The 24,023-nt window shown below is 47.3% G+C and overlaps 1 protein-coding gene and 1 long non-coding RNA gene across 2 annotated transcripts in view; both read left to right on the forward strand.

Annotated features, from left to right (window-relative positions):
- Positions 1 to 7,497: 7,497 nt before the first annotated feature.
- LOC143786203 (odorant receptor 131-2-like) lies at positions 7,498 to 8,397 on the forward strand. Its single transcript, XM_077275491.1, has one exon. The coding sequence runs from the start codon at positions 7,498 to 7,500 to the stop codon at positions 8,395 to 8,397; it is 900 nt and encodes a 299-aa protein (XP_077131606.1).
- A 9,709-nt stretch (positions 8,398 to 18,106) lies between these two features.
- The window catches only part of LOC143784919 (uncharacterized), a 39,629-nt gene continuing 33,712 nt past the window's right edge, over positions 18,107 to 24,023 (forward strand). Inside the window, exon 1 of the long non-coding RNA XR_013217909.1 lies at positions 18,107 to 18,588. This is a non-coding gene — a long non-coding RNA (uncharacterized LOC143784919). The remainder of the gene's footprint in view (positions 18,589 to 24,023) is intronic.

Here is a 24,023-nt window from a genome sequence, read left to right on the forward strand (position 1 = left end):
AGGCTGGCTGTCAGGAAACCATGATGCCTGGAGTCTGATGATACTGTCAGGGTAACTGTGCGCAGTGACCCACCAGCCCATATGACACCTGTAAGGGCAGTGCAGGTGGTCACTACACAGGTGGGATACCGCCCAGTACAACATGGAACAATAAAGGAACACCCGGAGTTACAGAAGAGGCTATATGGGGGTTATCCCCTCCTTCTGGGACATGCTCTACCAGCCTCACCCGCTACCTATCTGCGCAGGACACACTCCCAACCATTTTCATATTACTCCCAAAGAGAACTTATGACGCCCTTTATAACACCCTAAAATAGGTGCAGACCAGTGGCTTAACAGTTGCCGTAAGTATCAAAGTCTTTGAGGGACCAATGCCCCAATGTCAAGTGAACAGCCCCACAGATCAAAGTTTTGATTGCCTGCCCAGCGCTGCCTATGCAGAGCGCAGAAGTCGAGACAAGTTTGATATTGGATTTTAATAGGAAACAACTCAACTAAAGTGACAAAGCTCACACTAACTTTAAGTGAGATTTGTTGTGTTGGTTGCTGTCTATGCAGAGTGCAACAGCCGAATACAAACCCATCTCAACTCCTGCACTCTGAGATGCAATATCCGAGATGAGAGTGGCTCAGCAGCTAATGAATGAAGGCAGCATTGAATCAGGTGCACTGAAAATTCATTGTCTTTATTCCTTACTAAGGGCAGATCTTATATTTCTTATGTTTTTACTAGAGATTCAACATAACCAGTTTTGCAGAATTTTGCTAAGATATCTGTTTGTGGAGGATAAATTTGTTGCTGGTCAAAATAAATTCCCAAACCTCCAACTGCACTAAACAAAACAACTTGTCGGGGGTTGTGGGTAGCCAAACTGGGCAATTGCCCAGGGCCGCCATCCAGAAAGGGAACTCCTGCTTCTTCAGCCCCACCATGGAGTGTAGAGAAGATGTCCAGCATTGCTTACAGTGTAACGCCATGCATCCTCCACAGTCAAAGAAGAGTTAGAGAAGGAGGGGAAGGGGCCACCACACAGCAATCAGGACAGAAAGTGGCGCAGTCCTGTCTGTGCGGTGTCCCCCTCTTCATCATGTCTTTGGGTACGTGCACACGATGCAGATTTGCCTGCAGAATTTTCTGCACAGAATCTGCATCTCTTGCCACGGAAACATCAGCACGGATTTGATGCGGTTTTTATGTGGATTTTCATGCGTTTTTGAAAGCTGAATAAAAAACTATTATTGAACAAAAAAAAAGATTTGTGATGTCATTTCTTGTCCAACCTCTTCATTTACATACTCCAATGAAGAATAATGTTTATTGAGCGCCCGCTAGGGCCGTGGAGTACTAGGGCCGGGTCCAGCGGTACTTAAAGTGGTTGTCACAGTGGCAATGACCCAGTCCGTGGCCCTGGGCGTCCGGTTAAAGGGGATGAATGGAAGTGGAGAATAAAGTCTATAAAGGATAATTTGTGACGCCAACTGTGGTATTCGGCCAGGGAAGGCCGACGCTGCTTAAAGGGGTCCACTGGGGCTGATGGAGTTGCAGCAGAGTTGTTATAGCTCCCCTCAAGTAGAGCTTAGTCCCCAGGGCTACCGGTACAGTTGGTAAGAGGGATGATTGATGGTGGGGTGCAGGAATGAGGGTGCAGGAAATAATTGAAGGACACAGAGCTGCAGTTTCTTTTACCTTTTACTGATGAAATGCAGGTACAGTCCAGGGTACAGGCAACAGGCGATGTGGTCCGGGCAGCCTGGAAACAACTTGGGATTCACTTAGCCAGGTGGGTTCGGAGGCCTTCCTTCTGCGCCACATATCTGACCCTCGCTGCCCGATGCTCTACACAAGTCCTCTCAGTGTCTGTACTTCCAACCCGTATGGCTGACAGCCTGAGCTTGTCTTGGACACTGCCTTCTCATGGGAGCCCCAGGCTCCTGACCTGCTGTGTTGCCTCTGGATGTCAGGTGGGGCCTGGAGACTTGGAATCTCCTGCCCTCCGGATTCGGTGGCTGAATATGAAATCTTCTCACCATCACGGACCCTGGTGTCCGGTCTCTGCGCTTTATCTTGGGGTGAACCCAATCACAGCTCCAGACCCCAGGCTCCTATCTTTTGCTTCCTTTCCCTTCAGTGTCTCACACTAAACTCACTAACCCCATCTCCAGACCAGAACTTATAGGGAAGCTACCCTGAAACCAGGATTAGAGCTCCCCCTTCTGGTCTGGAGTTAGGAAGGTGTTGTGTGTTTGTATTACCTGATTAGGAAATCCCTTCTTGTGTCCAGGCATGATATCTGTCATGGTTCTCAATGGCAAGAGAACATAGAAGAGCATAAATAAGGACTAGCTCTTGGAAGATGGAATCTCGAGCTGACCGTGAGCTAAACCTACCGCACAACTAACAGTGGCCGGGTAGCGTGCCTACGTTTTACCCCTAGACGCCCAGCGCCAGCCGGAGGACTAAATAACCCTAGCAGAGGAAAATACAGACCTGGCTTACCTCTAGAGAAATTTCCCCAAAAGGCAGACAGAAGCCCCCACATATATTGACGGTGATTTCAGAGGAAATTGACATACGTAGTATGAAGATAGGTTTAGCAAATGGAGGTCCGCTTACTAGATAGTAGGAAAACAGAAAAGGGAACTTCACGGTCAGCTGAAAACCCTTTCAAAATACCATCCTGAAATTACTTTAAAGACTCTAATATCAATTCATGACACCAGAGTGGCAATTTCAGCTCACAAGAGCTTCCAGCCACAGAAATAATCAAACACTGAGGACTGGAACAAAAATGCAAAACAAACTTAGGACTAAAAGTCCAACTTAGCTGATAGTTGACTAGGAGCAGGAACATGCAACAGAAAGGCTTCTGGTTACATTGATGGCCGGCATAGGAGTGACTGAGGAGCAAGGCTAAATAGAAAACTCCCACATCCTGATGGAAACAGGTGAAGCACACAAGTTCAGTACCACCAGAGACCACCGGGGGAGCCCAAAAACCAAATTCACAACAGATATCACCCCTCCCTATGAAGAAGGCAATGCCAATGTGGCAACCAGACACCTGGGGTGGCACATTCCCCCCTAGTACAATTCAGTACTCCCGGACTGAGGAAACATAAAGAAAACATGTTAACAGGTGAACAATTATTAAAGGGTTACAAGGTTTCAAAAATATAAAAATTTACAAAAACCAAGCTGGTTTTCAGGTTGGTCTTCAGTCTCTGCTGCTTCAGGTGCAGTTGGTTTGGGAAAGATCAGGACAGGTACTATGATGGCTTGATTTACCTGTTTCTATGACTGGGGAAAGTCTCCAAGAATGGTATGGATTTTCTTTTCCTTCTCTTCTATGGGTTGAGGGGTATCTTGGTCTTTCTCTCTGTCTCTAAGTTGGTCAGGCCATACCTTCAGATGATCTCTTGATACTGCTTTTGAGGTCTCTCCTCCATCTTGACTGATGAGGCACACTTTGGTGTTATCAAAGTTTGAAGGCATGACGGTGTATGGTTCTGCCTCCCACTGATCATCTAGTTTGTGAATTCTTCTTTTTCTTTTTAGAACTTGTTCTCCAGGTGATAAAGGAACTGCAGGGGCATGCTGATTATAGTTCCTCTCCTGCCTCTGTCTTGCTTGGTACAAGCTTCTTTCCACTTTGCGGTATTGCTGCTGCTGCTCTGTATCCCAGTCTGCATTTGGTGATGTGCCAGGCTGGAATTCAGTTGGTGGAATTTACCGGGATATGGTTGTATAGATCTACAAAGTCCAGTAATTTCTCTTGCCATTGGTTTCTCTCTTCCAGGGGCAAGGTCTTCAACAAGTCAATTACCACCTGGTTCATTTTCTCACACATGTCAATTGTCTGTGGATGATATGGCGTTGTGTGATTTTCTTGCATCCGTACAGGTTACAGAACTCCTGGAACACTTCTGCCTCAAAGGCTGGGCCTTGGTCAAGGAGCACCTTTTCAGGGTATCCATGTGGTCGACAAAAGTGTTGTTGAAATGCCTTGGCTGCCCTCTTTGCTGTTTGGTCCTTGATGGGCACAGCTACCAGGAACCTTGAGTAATGGTCCACTATGGTCAGGGCGTAGACATAGCCTGAATGGCTTGGGGTCAGCTTCACGTGGTCCAAGGCTACCAGTTCAAGCAGCTGTTTGGTGACCATGGGCTGTAGGGGAGCCCTCTGGCTGTTACGGTCTTTCCTGTGCAGCTTGCAGGGGCCACATTCTCGGCACCATGTCTCAATGGCTATCCTCATGCCAATCCAGTAGAATCTTTCACGAAGTAGAACCTCCAACATCTTCCATCTGAAGTGTCCTGCTCCATCGTGGTACACTTCCAAGACCATTGGCACATCTCACCTAGGGACCACCACCTGCCAGACCAGTTCGTGAGTGCATTGGTCGATGTTCCTCCGACACAGCTTACCCTCATAGATGAACAGCTTGCCCTTCTCCTTCCACAATTTTTGTGTCTATTGTGGAGCATCTGGACCACGGTGTGAATCAGCTTGTGTCAGTAGCTCCTTTACTAGGCGGACTGCTGGATCACTATCCTGCGTTTCTGCCCATCTGTGGTGGGGCAATGGGTTCAGTGTGGCTTCTCGCCTGTCATTGCGCTGGCTCCTCACACAATGGGAGTACTGGGCCTCCGGGGCGGTGGAAGGCTGGTAACTTGATCTCTTTGAGTGCTTCCGGATCTTCTTCCTCTTCTGGTAAATTGGGCATCCTCAACATTGAATCAGCATTACTGTTCTTATGCCCTGCTTTTTACTTGATGGTAAACTCGTAGTTAGACAAACGGGTTATCCATCGCTGTTCCAATGCACCTAGCTTTGCCGTTTCCAGGTGAGTCAGCGGTGAATTTTACTGAAGCTAGGTAGTGCTTGAAGCCCAGACTATGGTGAGAAACTCCAACTTAAAGGAACTATAGTTGTTGGGGTTCCTTTCGGTGGGATGAAGCTTCCTGCTGGTGTAGGCAATCACTTTCTCTCTGCCTTTCTGCACCTGGGACAGCACTGCTCCGAAACCCATGTTGCTGGCATCTGTGTAGAGTATAAACGGTTGGTCATAGTCAGAATAGGCCAGGACTTCATCTCCCATGAGAGCCAACTTCAAACGGGTGAAGGATTCTTCCAACCTGTCATTCCACTCGAACGGAGGAGTCTTGCTCTTGGCCTTCTTAGATTGGCACACTAGCAAGTCTTGCAGGGGTGCGGCTAGCTTGGTAAAGTCCTTGATGAATCTTTGGTATTAGACTACCAACCCGAGGAACTGCCATACATCATGAATGTTGCTGGGTTTTGGCCACACCGGTGCCACACCTTAGTCGCTTACCACGTGACCTAGGTACTGGACCTTGGGCTTCAGCAGGTGGCATTTGGACGGCTTCACCTTCAGGCCAAAGTTGGACAGGGCTTCAAACACCTCAGCCAGGTGCTTCAAATGGTCTTCTTAGGTTTTGGAGAATACGATGAAGTCATCCAGGTACAGCAGAACAGTCTTAAAGTTCTTGTGCCCGAGGCAACACTCCATCATCCTCTTAGACGTCCCTGGTGCATTGCACAGCCCGAATAGCATGTAGTTGAACTCGGAAAGACCCATTGGTGTTGTGAAGGCAGTCTTCTCTTTATCTGACTCTGCCACGGGAAGCTGCCAATACCCACTGGTGAGATTTAAGGTGGGGAAATAGTTAGCGGATCTCAGTGCCGCTAACGGCTCCTCAATTCTAGGTAATAGGTAGGCATTCTTGTGTGTAATGCTGTTGATTCACCTGTAGTCAATGCTGTTGATTCACCTGTAGTCAACACACGTTCTCATGGTACCATCTTTTTTTCTAACGAGGACTAATGGAGCTGCCCAGGGGCTACAACTATCTTTGACCAGACCAGTCTCCTTCATCTCCTGTAACATATCTTTGGCACAATGATAGTGAGCGGGGGTTACAGGCTGGTACCTTTCTTTAATGGGTGTATGTTCTCCAGTGGGGATATGGTGTTGAACCCCTTTTACCTGCCCAAAGTCTAGTGGGTGTTTGTTGAATACCCGCTCATACTCCTGGACCACTCGGTAAGCCCCATGCTTTTGGTGCAAAGGAGTGGAGTCAATGCCTACGTGCAGTTTCTGACACCAATCCTCCAGCTGTCCTGCAGAGCCATTGTCCTCCTCCTGGTTGGGACGGGACCAAGCTCTCTGCTGTTTGTATGGCATTGTTACTGACAGTTAACAGTTTAGCAATGGTGGCATATCTGGATAAATGGACCTCTTTTCCCCCACAATTCAGGATGTGTATCGGTACCCTCCCCTTGCAGACATCAACTACCCCTTTGGCTGTCAGGATGGTCGGCCTACAATCAGAATACACAGGTTCTACCAGGGCCTGGTATCTATCTATCAATCACCGATCCATTATCTACCTATTATCTATCTAACTAGTATGTTTCTATTATCTATTTATCTATTATCTATCTATTTATTATCTATTATCTACCTTTTATCTATCTTTCTATCTATTTTCTGTGCTTATACTGCGGATCTCCTCACAATTCCATAAGGATAAATCAAGGTTCAACATCTGTAAGGCTGAAGTCTCTTGTGGGTTATTACTTCCATGATGTTCAGAAACAGAATTTTGATGTCAAAACCAATCTCTGACATTACTCATCCTTTGGAATACATCAGGGGCTGAGAAGCAGATATATAGAGCTCAGCCCCTCCATTGTCCCGTATCCTTCTCACTATATAGATTATGCAGCTTGTTGATGTAAATGGAAACACTTACATAATCCTCGTACAGTAAGTAGTAGAAACTGATAATGGGGTAGCTAGAACCATTCCAGTAGGTCTTTAGAAACCTGTGATGCCCAGAGGCAAAACCCAGATATATGGGTGCAGAGGTAACAATAGCACCAGGAACCATATTTAGGGTATGGGGGACAAATACTATGAGTTTTGATGGTACTTTATGAGTGTCACTTTATGCTGTATATAATGTGATGTCTGTTAGACTTGCTGCATGGTAAACGATGGTTGAGGGAGGTTAGCCTGCAGCCAGAGCTACATTCTGGAGGTTTCATAGCTGAAATTTCCCTTCAAATTCATTTTTTTTCACATGTGCAGAATGTGATTTCAGTTGTAGGAAGTGTCATCTTAAAAAGGCATGGTGCAATTACCTGCCCCTTGTATTTTAGTAATAATTTGGGGGGATCCTTTGCCAGAAATCTAATGTGTATAGATACTTTCAGTCACTAGAAGAAGAATTCCTCACTAGGACTCTAATATCTCTAGAGTCCATTTGGTTGCCTACAAGTTGTCCTACTCTGATGACTTTCATGAATTTCAATGAGAAAAGCAATGTAGCAAACTTTCTGCAACTTGAGGACCATCAATTTAGGTCTGATAACTATTGCCTAACTGTTGCTTGTGCTTTAGGTTATGACTGTCCTTTTTCTTTAGCATGAGGACTTCAACCAGAAGATTTTCTGTTACTATTCTGATAATGGTCAACTTCACTGAGGTCAGCAACAAGACGAACAATCAAACTGTAGAAATCGTGAGGAGTACCCTGCTTGCCTTAGTGCTCCTGTCCTTCTGTGTCTTCATCTACTTTGTGACAATCATCTTGTACGTCTTCTTCACCACTCCTCATGTTCGGGAGAATGCTCGCTACATCCTGTTTGTCCACATGCTCATAAACGATACCTTGCTACTTTCTGTGTTGATATTCGTCTCTCTTGTAGCTATATTTGATGTGTACATCCCTGTGCCGATATGTTATGCCCTCGTCATGTACTCCACAAGTTCATTTAAGGTGACAGCCTACAACTTGGCCATCATGTCCTTTGAACGTTACTTTGCCATTTGCTATCCGTTAAGACATGCACAAGTCTGCACCATGCAGAGGTCTCTTTTGGTCATTGGAGTCATGTGGCTTCTGAGTAGCACTCCTCTGGTGCCTGACTTTATCGCCATGTGTTATTCAATGCCAAAGAATTTCTTCTCCACCAGCTTGATATGTCAGTGGTCAACATTTGCAATGAACAGTTTTCAATTAACCCTAAGGTCATTGATGGAGATCACCACCTTCATCTTGGTGGGATTGGTCATCCTTTACACCTATGTGAAAGTTATGGTGGTGGCTCGGAAGATTGGATCTGGGAGGTCTTCTGCTTTTAAGGCAGAGAAAACTGTTCTTCTTCACGCCTTCCAGCTCGGACTCTGTATGATGTATTTTTCATATTCCTTCACTGATGCTTACTTGAGGAAATATTTCTATTTTATACCAATAACCAACTTTTTCTTATTCATGTGCATCCCCAGATATATCAGTCCTTTGATTTATGGTGTAAGGGATGAAGTGTTCCGAAAATATATAAGGAAGATGAACTTCTTTGTATAGTTGGATGGATGTCACTAAATAAGGCCAAACTTTACAACTTTTTGCAAAATGGGTGCAGCCCAAAAGGATGGTTGGACAATATTTATTAGGTAGACTAGGAATGAAAGGACCCATATCTACATGCCCACTATCAGGAATAATACAACACATATTATAATAAATTTGTCCCAATCACCCAATTTAATTTTTTTTACTTAAAAAATATGTTTTAGTAGAGGTGGGCCAAATCTTGGGTAGGTTGGCAGTATGTATAGTATTCATCTTTTGGTTCTACTTTAGTTCAGGCATTGGTGGGCAGATCCTACTCCTGTAAACAAGCAGTATCCAGTGTAGAATGCCTTTTCACTCCATGAGAAGTTGAAAAATACATTTTGCTTTGATCCCGATATGACTATTGTAGATGGGAGCCAACAGAGGACCCTCCAACTATGAAAAACACGTGACCAGTACTATTATTATCATACAGCCAAAGCTCACCGGAGGATTTTCAGGTATTCTTGTTTGGTCCTGAGAAGCCACATTCGAGATATCTGTGAACAATACTCCAATCTTAGAGACTGATATTCTGTGTTTCCATTTCTAAGAACCAAGTAAAACTGTAAAAGTGAAAACAAAAAAACATGAAAAACTTAAAAAAAAAAAAATTGAAAAATCTTGTGGAATGTAAAAATTTGTGAAACTCAAAAATTTGTAAAATTTCAATAATTTGAAATTTTTAATAATAATGAAAACATTATTAATGTTTGAATAATTCAATCTTATGGATAGAATTGAGCAAAATGATTTGTACTGCCCATATTCGGTGTTGAGTCCTCCAAGGAAGTCAGGCCAGGAGGGGCAGTGTTCACTTCTGTATCCGATGTGTTCAGCCCTGTATCTGGATTTTGCGACGTCTTTATGTCTTACTCTATGAGATGCCTGGGATGCTGGCCCCAGGAATGCAGTCTGCCCCGGAGTAACTCCTCAGTAGACTGGAAGCCAGATTAGGGGAGAGCGAATCTTTTGCTCAACTCTAGTTGTAGATCATTATAGTCTCCAGAGACAAATAAGAAAACAGGGAACTGCATACAGATTTGTGTGTATAGAATAAAATGTTGTTATTCTGCTTTATCGAAGGCTTCCACAAATACCACAAAACTTTTATTATCATCTAATGAGAATGAGAGGACTCTGCTCATCTTGCCACAGTCTGTACAGACAAACTGACTGAGTGAGCTACAGAAAACGAAAAGCATCAGCCTTATGTGAAACCAGAGTGTAATCTATAGTATTATTTTCTATGAGGATAATAAAGAAAAAAAAGATCAACATTGTCATACTTAAAGGGGTTGTCCTACTTGCTTCCTTTTCTAGTACAGGGTCAAGAGAGAAAAAGCTGATTACATGGTGTTCCTAATACACAGCGACAATCTGGGTAACGCTCAACATTTGACCCTTCTTCCAATAGCACCACCAAAAGAGAAATGAAGCGTTACTCATGTATCATGGACTCTGTGATGTATAGATGTGCAGCGTACTCTAAGGAGGGTGAGAACATGACTGTGCGACACTGGGGAAGCCATATGAGGAATAGAAAGGCGCCTTATAACTCTACATCCTGAGTACCGTGCTGTACCTACAAGACATTGTATTCTGTAGCGTTGTGCCTAGCAAAGATGCAACCAAAAGCTTATCTTCCCTGATTCAGCACCTGAACTGGTCCCGCAACCTACCAAATGCATATAATACACGTGCCTTCTATATGCCAGAAGGGCTTGTGGGTACCATGGAACACCAGGGCTCAGGTACAAATGCTAGAATTCCCTATCCTGCCCTTATTCGATGACCAGACTATGGACATTTGTTTTGGATCGGCCCAGAATCGGTCTGTTTTGAGGTTTTATGCTATTTTAGTAGATTGTCCCTTTTGCATTTTCTGCATGCTCAACATTGTGATTTATGATGTTGTTCCTTTAGTCATTGCCACAATCCTCTTGATCCTCCATGATTCGGCTTTTGTATGTACTGAACGACGTTATTGGTCCACTAGTTGGCCCCAGTGACATACCGAACAGCAGGCCTATGACGGCTTTATTAAATTTATTGGCTGCATGGAGCACAATCTTCCCAGAAGAAGGGGCAAGCACTTTCCTTTTATTCTGCAAGAATTTTCAACTATTTTACAGAAGTAGAATAACGGGGGGGGGGGGGGGGGGATATATCCTTTACAAAAACAGAGAAGATGCTCCAAGATCACTTTGTATTAGGCCTCATAAGCCAGTAACTGTAGAGGATCAGGTTAGCGTAGAAGAGTCACAAGTTATAACCTGACTTAATGTTATACCACACGCTGAAGTAAGCCATTGTAACGGGGCTCAGGGTGGTAGCTGCAGGTGAGGTACTCGTCTTCTGCGCCCCGACCCACTAGAGAAAAACGGGGTCTTACGTTAGTGTGTGTGTGTGTGCATGCGTGCGTATGTGTGTGGACATGTTACCATAATGGACACCTCCTAGCTCTTCTTGGTCTTCCATGCATTGCACGGCTCCGCTCCTCTTTACAGACACTCTGTAAAGACACTCAGGAGATGCAGATGCCTTTCTCTTGGTTTCAATACAGTGAAATGTTTTCAATTAACATTTTTCAGTGGTATAGTTGGTGAACTGCAGAACAGGTTAGAGCATTTCAACCATTCTAAATATAGAGACAATTTAGCTGAGCTCTTTCAGTAACCATTATCCTTTATGACATTTTTCGTGATCTGCGTACCTACAGATGGGCGAACCCAAACAGTAAAGTTCGGCGTTCATACCGAACACCTACTGTTCGGTCACAAACACCGAACACGGACTTCGCCAGGAAGTGAAACTGTTCAGGTTCGGCCCCCCAAACATTTTGTCGCCCTTTCATGGCAAACACCATTTCTGATCGGCAGCAAAATCATCACCGCCAGTAAGACAGCCGCGGTTCTCACGCTGTCAAAAGACAGCTTGAGCGCACAGCAGTGATCAGGGGTATAAACTTCACCTCCGGTCACTGGTGTCAGCTGATGGGACTACTGCTCCCAACCAACTGCCGCCGGCTCCTGCACTGTAAATAAGTAATTAGAAAAAAGAACAGTGTGGATTCCCCTGTATTTTTGATAACCAGCCAGGCAAAACTCACAGCTGGAGCTGCAAATCTCAGCTCTTAGCTTCAGCAAGGCTGGTTATCAAGAATAGAGCGATCCCCATGCCATATCTTTTTAATTATTTAAATAAATAATTAAAAAAAACAATGTGGTATATCCTCCATTTTGAAAACCAGCCTTGCTAAAGCAGACAGCTGGGGGCTGATATTCTCAGGCTGGTAAGAGGCCATGGATATTGCCCTCTCTGGCCTAAAAATTGCAGCCCACAGCTAGAAAAGACACATCTGTTAGAAATGTCAAGTAGAATTCATATTTGTGGGGTTGATGTCACCTTTGTATTGTCCGGTGACATAAAGCTGATGGATTAGTAATGGAGAGGCGTCTATAAGACACCTATACATTACTAATCCTATATATCTATGGTAAATAAAGACACAGCCAGAATAAAGTATTTATTTGAAATAAAACAAAACACGCTTTTACTTTTTTATTTAAAAATAACAGTTATGCTCACCTAATGCCTATTCTACTGAATCCCTCGTCTCCTGTAATAAAACAAAAATAAAAAACAACCATACCCTTCACCTGTCCTTCGTTCTGTCCCACATAATCCATGTCTGGAGATAAACAGCTTTCAACCTGGATGGTGCCAAGATTTGACCATCCAGGCTGAGAACCACTGGTGACTGAGCTGCGGCGAGCGCAGCATCAGTGACTAACAGTGACATAACTGAGGTTACCGCAGGTCACTGAGGCTGCGTTCTCAACCGGTCTGAACTGTGGTGGCCTCGGTAAGATGCCCACTAGCACCGTGAGAAAATCTCATGGTCAAGAAGCGAGTTCATCGTAGTTCACGAGGAGAATTTCACTGTGGTGGATTTGAACTGTGGTGAACTCACCTCTGCACCGTGAGACTTTCTCACGATACTAGCAGGGATCTTACCAAGGTCACAGCAGTTCAGCCCGGTTGGGAATGCAGTCTGTTTTCTGACAGGAGACGAGGGATTCAGTGGAAGTAGGCGTTACGTGAGTATAACTGTGTTTGTTATTTTTAAATAGAAAAGTAAAACTATGTGTTAAGTGTCAAGGTCCCACCACAGCCCAGGGGGAATCTCGAACCACCTCTGCTGCGGTCTCCCATTCTCCTCCTGCCGCAGTGGAGCCTGCTCAGCAGAGACATTGGTCCCAGCACCTGGCTCAGGCAGATGCTGTGCGTTTGGTTACTGCTGCTCCTCCAGGTTCAGCCATAGTAACCAGCACTGTTCAGCGGTAAGCTGAGTTGTTGACTGTTGATGGACTAATCTAGCGCCAGACAGTGCTTTTCAAGCACAAGACCACGATCCTTACAGCATCTATCCAGCAGCGACCGGCAGTGCGGCGCCATGCGCAATCAGTGCGCTTTCCTGGCCCTAGACAGGGTGGTTAGTGGCGTTCGCCAGTGCGGCGATGTACGCACTCTTGTGTGGTAAATATTAGTTAGTTTTCCCCTGGCACCACGGTTGTGGCACCGAGCACTAGTGGTCTAGAGAGACTCTTCCCCCTGTCCTTGGGGCAGAGTTCTGTGACTTGGCTCTAGTGCTCACTCTGCGGCTTGGCGGCCCTGTGAAGTAACAGGGTTCGTCTCCCTTTTCATACCGGGTGAAGCTAACCCGTGTGTCAACACGTTATACCGCCATTACTTAGCAGAAGGTTCCATCTCTGCATGGTGTACCCCGGGCTGCGAACGCACCTCTTATCACTCATTATATTATTTGGTGCGTTCCACCACCCCTAACACGATGCTTTGTTTTATTTCAAATGAAAGACTTATTCTGGCTGTGTCTTTATTTACCATATAACAACAGGATTACCAATGGCTAGGTGTCTTATAGACAACTCTCCATTACTAATCTGTGGGCCTGATGTCACTGGACAATATAAAGGTGACATCAACCCCACAAACAAGAACCCCACTTGCTACTGCTATATGGCAAATGGGAAGAGCCAGGCAAAGCACCAGAATTTTTGCATATAATAGATGTGCTTTTTCTGGGCGGCTGCGGGCTGCTATTTTTAGGCTGGTGGGGGCAATATCTATGGCCCCTTACCAGCCTGAGAATACCAGCCCCCCAGTTGTCTGCTATAGCAATGCTGGTTGTCAAAAATGTTGGTGACCCCACACCCTCTGTTCTTGATAACCAGCATTGCTTAAGCTGACAGCTGAGGGTTGCAGCCCCCCACTGTGAGTTTTGCCTGGCTGGTTATCAAAAATACAGGGGAACCGACACCATTTTTTTTCATTAATTATTTACAGCACAGGAGTCGGCTGATGAATACTCCCATCCGCCTCTCCCGCTCTTATTGTTATTAGTGGCAGCAGGCGTCAGCTGATGGGAGCAGTAGTTCCATCAGCTGACACTAGTGACCGGAGGTAAACTTTATACCTCTGATCACAGCCGTGCCCTCACGCTGTCTTTTGACAGCGTGGAACCGTGGCTCTCTGACCGGTGGTGATGATTTTGCAGCCGATCAGAAGCCGTGTTTGCTGCATTGTCATGCATGACAGCGTGGCAAACACTGGATGTTCAAGCCCCCATTCAAGTGAATGGAGTCCTGGTTCAGGATGGGGGAGTAGCCGTGGGCTAAACTCGAGTAACAAGTACACTCGCTCATCACTACTCCCAGCTCTTCTGGTCTGTGACCCATTGCACAACTCCAATTACTATGACCGCATGAACAGAAAACTACACCCATCCATAAAAACAAAATCTTCTTTAAATGGCAGTTTGACTTGTACACAAAGAACAGCAGGAGATGCCTTTCTCTTGATTACAATACAGTGGCATGTATGGGGCAGCACGGTGGCTCAGTGGATATCATTGCAGTGCTGGGGTCTTGGCTTCAAATCCCACCAAGGACAACATCTGCAAGGAGTTTGTATGTTCTCCCCATGTTTGCGCAGGTTTCCTCCGGTTTCCTCCCACATTCTAAAAACATACTGATAGGGAATGTAGATTGTGAGCCCCACCGGGGACAGCGATGATCAGGGCCGTATTTAGAGTTTATGCTGCCCTAGGCACTTTTCGTGGTGCCTCCCCCATTGGTGAGTATGACTAATGCAGACCCTGTCGGCAGTGACTAAGGCTAATTTCACACTAGCGCCGTGCACTGCGTCGCTATGCGTCGTTTTGCAGAAAAAACGCATCCTGCAAAAGTGCTTGCAGGATGCGTTTTTTCTCCATTGACTTGCATCAGCGACGCAGTGCGACGGTTGCGTCGCCACCAAAAAACGTTGCATGTAACGTTTTTTGGTGCGTCGAGAACGTCTTTTCCGATCGGCCATGCGCGGCCGGAACTCCGCCCCCGCCTCCCCGCACCTCACAATTGGCCAGCGGATGCGATGAAAAACAGCATCCGCTGCCCCCGTTGTGCGGCGCTTTCAACGCTAGCGTTGGTGCGCCGCAACGACGCATAGCGACGTGCAGTGCACAACGCTAGTGTGAAAGTAGCCTTAGGCTACTTTCACATCAGCGATTTTTGCCATTTGCGGAAGATCTGGCAGTTTTTCTGCATCTGCCACATAGCAGATCACTTACGGCAACACTGTGTTCGGCCTCATTCATTCCCTATGGGACTTGCAGACATGTGCAGCACTTGCGGTTTTGCCGTGATCCAGAAAATGCGGTACTTGCAGCAATGGAAAGAAAAGTTGCTAGCAGTGTTTTTTGTATCACCACAAGTGCCGCACATGTCCGCAAGTAGACATCACTACCTGTCCCTGCACCTTGCTAGCTCATCCCTAGCATCCCTCTCTGACCTAAAACTACACTATAAAGCTTTAGAAAAACAATTTATTAACCGACATTCCTACGATAATGAGGGCTCCAGGCTACAGCGTAAGTGCATTGTTTTCCCTGTGGAGGGATTCAGGAAGACGGCCGCCACAGGCGGCGCATGTGCAGACTGAGATCGCATCTGGACCAAGATCCGAATCTCCACCTTCGGTGGCTCACAGCTTCAGAAATATGGCCGGCAGGAAAGCAATGCGCTTCACTTAGCTCTTACCGCCAACATTGGGCCCGCAGCATTGCACGGATGTGACACCCCCTCCTCCCATTCAGGGTCCGCTGCATTGTCCCACTTCTGCCACTGCAGACTTCCAGAGGAGGGGACTCAGCCTCCTGTGATCCTGTTTACAAGGCGGGAGACCGCTATTACTGGATCGGGGACGCTATTACAGGGCAGGGACATGTGTATGTATGTGCACACACACACACACACACACACACACACACACACACACACACACTGCACAGGGGGACACAGTAGGCACACACACAGACTGCACAGGGGGACACAGTAGGCACACACACAGACTGCACAGGGGGACACAGTAGGCACACACACAGACTGCACAGGGGGGCACAGTAGGCACACACAGACTGCACAGGGGGGCACAGTAGGCACACAGACTGCACATGGGGGCACAGTAGGCACACATACACAGACTGCACAGTAGGCACACATACATAGACTGCACAGGGGGCACAGTAGGCACACACACACACAGACTGCACAGGGGGCACAGTAGGCACACATACATAGACTGCACAGGGGGGCACAGTAGGCACACACACACACAGACTGCACAGGGGGCACAGTAGGCACACATACATAGACTGCACAGGGGGCACAGTAGGCACACACAGACTGCACAGGGGGCACAGTAGGCACACATACATAGACTGCACAGGGGGGCACAGTAAGCACACACACACAGACTGCACAGGGGGCACAGTAGGCACACATACACAGACTGCACAGGGGGACACAGTAGGCACACACAGACTGCACAGGGGGGCACAGTAGGCACACACAGACTGCACAGGGGGGCACAGTAGGCACACACACAGACTGCACAGGGGGACACAGTAGGCACACACACAGACTGCACAGGGGGACACAGTAGGCACACACACAGACTGCACAGGGGGACACAGTAGGCACACACACAGACTGCACAGGGGTACACAGTAGGCACACACACAGACTGCACAGGGGGACACAGTAGGCACACACACAGACTGCACAGGGGGACACAGTAGGCACACACACAGACTGCACAGGGGGACACAGTAGGCACACACACAGACTGCACAGGGGGACACAGTAGGCACACACACAGACTGCACAGGGGGACACAGTAGGCACACACACAGACTGCACAGGGGGGCACAATAGGCACACACAGACTGCACAGGGGGGCACAGTAGGCACACATACATAGACTGCACAGGGGGGCACAGTAAGCACACACACACAGACTGCACAGGGGGCACAGTAGGCACACACAGACTGCACAGGGGGACACAGTAGGCACACACACAGACTGCACAGGGGGGCACAGTAGGCACACAGACTGCACAGGGGGGCACAGTAGGCACACACACAGACTGCACAGGGGGACACAGTAGGCACACACAGACTGCACAGGGGGACACAGTAGGCACACACACAGACTGCACAGGGGGACACAGTAGGCACACACACAGACTGCACAGGGGGACACAGTAGGCACACACAGACTGCACAGGGGGACACAGTAGGCACACACACAGACTGCACAGGGGGGCACAGTAGGCACACACAGACTGCACAGGGGGGCACAGTAGGCACACACGCACAGACTGCACAGGGGGCACAGTAGGCACACATACATAGACTGCACAGGGGGACACAGTAGGCACACACAGACTGCACAGGGGGGCACAGTAAGCACACACGCACAGACTGCACAGGGGGCACAGTAGGCACACACGCACAGACTGCACAGGGGGCACAGTAGGCACACATACATAGACTGCACAGGGGGGCACAGTAGGCACACACAGACTGCACAGGGGGGCACAGTAAGCACACACGCACAGACTGCACAGGGGGCACAGTAGGCACACATACATAGACTGCACAGGGGGACACAGTAGGCACACACAGACTGCACAGGGGGCACAGTAGGCACACAGACTGCACAGGGGGGCACAGTAGGCACACATACATAGACTGCACAGGGGGGCACAGTAGGCACACACACAGACTGCACAGGGGGACACAGTAGGCACACACACAGACTGCACAGGGGGGCACAGTAGGCACACACACAGACTGCACAGGGGGGCACAGTAGGCACACACACAGACTGCACAGGGGGACACAGTAGGCACACATACATAGACTGCACAGGGGGGCACAGTAGGCACACATACATAGACTGCACAGGGGGGCACAGTAAGCACACACACACAGACTGCACAGGGGGCACAGTAGGCACACATACATAGACTGCACAGGGGACACAGTAGGCACACACAGACTGCACAGGGGGCACAGTAGGCACACAGACTGCACAGGGGGGCACAGTAGGCACACATACATAGACTGCACAGGGGGGCACAGTAGGCACACACACAGACTGCACAGGGGGACACAGTAGGCACACACACAGACTGCACAGGGGGGCACAGTAGGCACACACACAGACTGCACAGGGGGACACAGTAGGCACACACACAGACTGCACAGGGGGGCACAGTAGGCACACACACAGACTGCACAGGGGGGCACAGTAGGCACACATACATAGACTGCACAGGGGGGCACAGTAGGCACACACACAGACTGCACACACCCATCACAAGCCAGTGCCACCAGAGCTCAGCAGTCTCCAGTGAGCAGTAGAGCAGAGCCTCAGCAGGATAACCCCGCAGCAGTGTGCCGGCATGAGTGCCTCACTTCAAGCCGAGGTCTGGCTCTGGCCCAGTGTTCTCCACTACCTGTCAGACCCCAGGACCGTCCTAACCAGCTGCGATGTGGACTGGGGACGCTGTGCCACTCTGGATCTCCTCCTTCCAGTCAGGTGAGTTCGGCAGACACTGACTGCACACAGAGTGGGCGTGTCTGTAGTGCAGGGATGCAGCTGCCGACACCCAGCCTTTAACCCAGCAAGCAGCCAGAAGCTGGGGGACCGTCCCAGGGGCATCTGAACCCTGCGCCCCAGCCCAGCCTGCCCCTGGTGGGATCCGATACTCCCACAGCAGCCGGAAGACAGGTGGGTGGGCGGCCCGACACAGGACTATGAGGCAGAAACTGAACTTGGCGCCTCAGCGAGGAGGGGGTAGGGCTTGCACTGTGACTTGTTTCCGGTGTTCTGAAATTTGTCGGCATGTCGTAGATAGTAGGGATGGGCGAGGCTACGGAGTCACGTGGCGCAAACTGACCAATCACGGCCAAGCAACAGCTGAAGCTGCAGGGTGGAGAGAAGAGGAGCTCTGGGCGGCAACATGCCTGAAAATTTCAGGGACGGGCGTGAGTATGGCACCTGGGGGCCTGGTTAAAACCACAATAGTGAGGGAGGGGGCGTGACAAAGGGAGGGGGGCGTTACTATGCTCAGAAATTTCAGGGCGTCCCCCTCCCTTTGTCACGCCCCCTCCCTCACTATTGTGGTTTTAACCAGGCCCCCAGGTGCCATACTCACGCCCGTCCCTGAAATTTTCAGGCATGTTGCCGCCCAGAGCTCCTCTTCTCTCCACCCTGCATCTTCAGCTGTTGCTTGGCCGTGATTGGTCAGTTTGCGCCACGTGACTCCGTAGCCTCGCCCATCCCTACTATCTACGACATGCCGACAAATTTCAGAACACCGGATCCCTGTGCATTACACATGAGGGCGGCGCGCTGTATCTGACACCCCCGCAGCAGCCATAAGACTTAGGAGGGCGGGAGAAGGGAGGGCGGGAGATGGGAGGGAAGGAGGGCGGGAGAAGGGAGGGAAGGAGGGCGGGAGATGGGAGGGAAGGAGGGCGGGCGGACCCGGACTATTTAAAAAAAAACAAAAAAAAAAAAACACCTTGCCTTGCTCAGGTGCCGCCCCCCCCCCGCATCTTACCGCCCTAGGCACGTGCCCTCAAGTGCCTAGTGGCAAATACGGCCCTGGCGATGATAATGTGTGCAAACAGTAAAGCGCTGTGGAATATGTTAGCACTATATAAATAAAGATATTATTATTATGTCTTCAATAAACATTTTTCAGCGGCATAGCTGATAAATTAAAGAACATGTTAAAGACCTTCAACCTTTCTAAATATAGCTAGCTCTTCCAGTGACCATTACCCTTCAGGCTACTTTTCGGGAACCACATAATGATGCACGTGTGGCTGCTACCATACTGAATGTGTCCCCATCCTTGCTGACTCATCTCTTCTCAGAACTGCAGCTTCAAAGACCTGTCTGACACTTATTCATTCCCCAGAGACCTTTAGGGACTCTACCAAAGTTCCTGGCAATACATCCCCTTCAGCAACTCGCCTGCTAAAAGTATTTTGCTGCCACTGATGAAGTTCTTCTTATTTGCTTCCTCTTCCTTTCTGCTCTTTTCATCCAAACACCCCCCCAGGTTCTGATCACCTTAACCATAGGGTATCTGTACTTCTCTCTTCCTATTACTTAACTAACTTAAATAAAACATTGGGAGTTGTTATAGAGGTGGAATGCCATCCTCTAACCCCTCACACTCCTCCATTCTTTAATGATGGTCATCCGTGACCATCCAGGACCTGTAAGAAGGGTGAGCGTATACACAATAAAACACAGTAAATCGATCAGGACTGAAGGCTTAATATAGATGTCTTCTCCTCCACTGATTGGCTCCTATAGGTTAAGGGCCCCAGAAGACCAACAATACAGTCCTGAGCACAGTCCATAACTTTTTAAAATTTCTACTAAGACTGGTCCTTTTTGATAAGGACCCCAGAAACCACCAGTGTCCCTAAAAATAACAGTATCTGTTATTAAGGGTATCAGACACCCACAGATGCACCAGCATCTGCAGTCCAGCAGAAAACGTTACAAAAGGCATATCAAAACAAAAATCAAAAACAAAGATCTAACCAATTTGGCTATTACAGACTCATCTGGCCTTGTGGGTGTCTGGCCGCACACTGCATTGATCTCTCGGCCATGGGGTAATGTGACCGTTGTTTTTGACCCCTGATGAACCCTCAACAACTTGGAGGGGGAAACGCGTCGGGTCCTTCTTCTACCTCCCGCTGATAAGTATTGACTTTCTATTTTCTCTGATACCGGCCCCCTGTGATATTTTTTCCGGGTGGAGGCTATGTGTAAGGCGATTGATGGGAGACTTTTTTTTCTTGGATCGATTGTGGGTCCTTGATTCGATCTGTTATGATGAATTGTACACATTTTGTCAGCGTTTAGGTATTTAGATTTGTGTCCTATTGGAATTGTGTCTTTACTATTTCTGATTTGTACTCCGTAGGGCATTTAATAATATCATTGGGTGTGTTTAAATAATAAGTGCAATATTTGGATCTGCAAAGTAAGGGATCCCTGTGTAGACATTTTTTGGAAATCAATAGGTATGTATCAGGTGGTCATTGTTTTGAAGCAGAATACTCTTTTGAATACGAGATAAGTCTATTCAAGCTGCTTCTTTACCCACAACTTTTTTTACTTTGAGATAAGAGATACCTCTAATCAGATTTTACTCACCAGATAGAGCCCAAACACAGGCTCATAGAATTATTAGCTGCTGCAGATCAACCTCTCCTCGTGACCAGCCAGAGTAAAAAAAAACTGACCATGAAGGGCCGGACAAATGCCACTGCATACCACCGTTTTTGGCACCAGCACTTTATGAATTCGACCATCTCCCCGGGGTAGAGACTGTGTAGCCAAAGGGGGAAGGTACCTCCACTTGACAGTGCTTCTGATCACATAAATACGGTCTTTGGTCTCTTTTTTCTCTAAGAAACTGAAGCCTCACTTAATATCAAATTCTAGCACTCGGCCCTTTGTCTGGGCTTCCTACCTGGTCATGCGGCAGTCTAAGTTTGAACCTTCCAGCCACTCCCTAATATAGATATTAAATATCCATCCAATTCCTCCCCTCCACTACGTCATCATACCCTGCTAGACATTCCCACCACAGACTTTTCAGAGGATGGCTAGGGGTACACTCTAGTGGGGATGAATAGAATCACATCTTCTTCCAGTAAATTTCCAGCTTGGGCACTTCTGCCCCATATATCTTTTAGCAGTGGTACGCATGCGCTGCCCATGGACCTGTGGGATTGGCGGCTGGCGGTCAGTTGCGAGTGGTGCTCCTACGTCTTCTAAACAGATGATCTGGGGCTTCCGACCGTGTGACCGGTGGCAGTCAATACCCCCTTTTGTCTCAGGTGCCGTTAGGACGGCGCATGCGCCGAATGTACTGCTGAACATATTGGGTTCATTATAAGTCTACCACTTAGGCGAATGCGCATGAGGCCCACATTTGCCACTTCATATGTGGTTTCCGGTGTCCATACGGAAGTACAGCTATCTCAACATTAGGACATATGCCCTGTCCATACGCAATTACACACGGGCGCATGTGCAGTCCAGACACATAGTTTTCTTTCCTCTTACACAAACAGGCAGCAGCAAATTAACATCGCAGTGCATACTATTTAAACCGGCACACCCCCTGCCCTGACACGCCTCCCGAAGAAGCAGTTGTGAAACGCGCGTCGGGGAAGAGGGACGCCGAGAGAATTCCACGTGGCTATACATAAGGTAATAGTGTAGTTTTACATATATTTATAGCTGCAGCACTATAGCACTTTATACATTAAAATAATAAGGGTCAAATATTTAGGCACCCAGCTATATGGAAATGCCCAGTTAGCTTATACCTTATAGTCATTATGCTATTTCTGCTTCAGTGTGAATAAATCGTATTTACTCTATTAATAGCCCATAGAATTTTTAGGAAGACTCTATGGCTGTATAGTCCCTCGTTGTAGGATTGAGCACCCTTCCTTTTATGTTTACTTTTTGTTTTTGATTTTAATATTAATTAATAAAAATGATTTTTATCTATCTAATACTATTGTGGTGGATCAGTTCTTATTATTACTAGGTCACCATATAGTGAAAATTAGCTCACCTCTACTAGTCTGGCTGTTGCCCCTCCAGATTCTTCTTTCTCTTACGGAGATTCTGCGTCCATTCCAACAGCTTGCTACACAATTGCTGGAACTGGAACGGCCTCTTCAGAGGGTGGTGCCACAAAACTGACTGCCTCAAGAAGTGTTCTTTTGGCCGCATCAGCGGAGTCTGGTTTGGCTGCTTTTGGCACACCGCAATGCTGGCGGGCACCTCTTCCTCTGGTATAAGGCTCCAGTATCACACCCAGAGTTCATAGACCAGAAGCCACATGTCCAATTTTTATATGGAGAGGGACATGTAACTTAGGCAGCCAATGACAGAAGTCCTTGTGTGTGGACGTTGTGGATGGTTTCTGTGCCCTTATTAGGCTTCCGGAATTTCCACACATTAAGTTAATAAAAAAAAAAAAAGAATAATAGTCCGCCACTCATCTGACCTCTCGTCACCACCTCCCTTCATCAAACATGTCCCCCTCGCTCATCAAACAGCACCACTATCCAAGCCAAAGTCTTCACAAAAGCATTATTGGAAAATTGATCATTTATCTAACTTTGGCTTAATTTTGACGAGTTTGAGGAAAATGCTGCGGAACATTAACACAAATCCGAATGTTCAAGGTTCTTGCCGAATTTGAGGTTGGCGAACTTATTCTGAACAAGTTCGCTCATCTCTAATCGTCAGCTCAACATTTCTGAAGGCCTTGAAGACCAAGTTACAAGATGGCCATGACTGAGAGGTATCATCAATGCTCAAAATCACTGAGCTGGAAAAAAGAGATAATTGCAGTTCATTCAAGCCAGAGTTACTCATAGCAGATGGGCTGTGAAAAATGTGCTGAATTCCTAATTGTAGTAGAATTCACTTTAAATACCGACAATAACCAATTAGTTTGTAAGGAAAATGCCAAGGTGGGGTCCTGTAACAGAGCCAGAAGGCAAAACTCTATAAACCTAAGTACAAGGTACAATACCAGATGGGTTGCATCTAACGATGAGGGGATCAGGGAAATTTCAAATTCGCCAATTTGTGCAGTTTTTCCTGGTTTGGGGTCTTTGCAGAGCTTAGAGCGTAATATTAAACATAACATTAAAAAAAATTATAAAAATCCTTATACTTACCTCACCGCTCACCTCTCCGGCCCCACCGGTCCGGTCCTCAACGCATATTCTGATCCCTGCTGTCTGTGCTGAAATCCCGGCTCTGATGAAGCCAGGGAAGATTCTGCACAGGTGCACAATTAGGGCACAATGTCATTACATATCGAGGTGCACCATGACCTTGCACACACATTTGTAGAGTCATCCCAAGCCTCAGCAGAGCAGAATGCTGGCTCACTGCCAGAAACCTTGGGATTTCAGTATAAGCAGCAGTGATGATAAAATCCATGAGGAATAGAAAAATCTGCAATTTGGAGAACACAGATTTTTGGAGCATTCAGGTAATGTAGAATTCAATTCCACTCTAATGTATTCCCTTATTTGTAATTTCATCAAAGGTAGAGCCTTATCTCATAACCCAGTAGAAGCTAAGGCCGGGTT

Source organism: Ranitomeya variabilis, chromosome 7 (assembly GCF_051348905.1).
Source record: "Ranitomeya variabilis isolate aRanVar5 chromosome 7, aRanVar5.hap1, whole genome shotgun sequence".
In the NCBI taxonomy this organism is placed as follows: Eukaryota; Metazoa; Chordata; class Amphibia; order Anura; family Dendrobatidae; genus Ranitomeya; species Ranitomeya variabilis.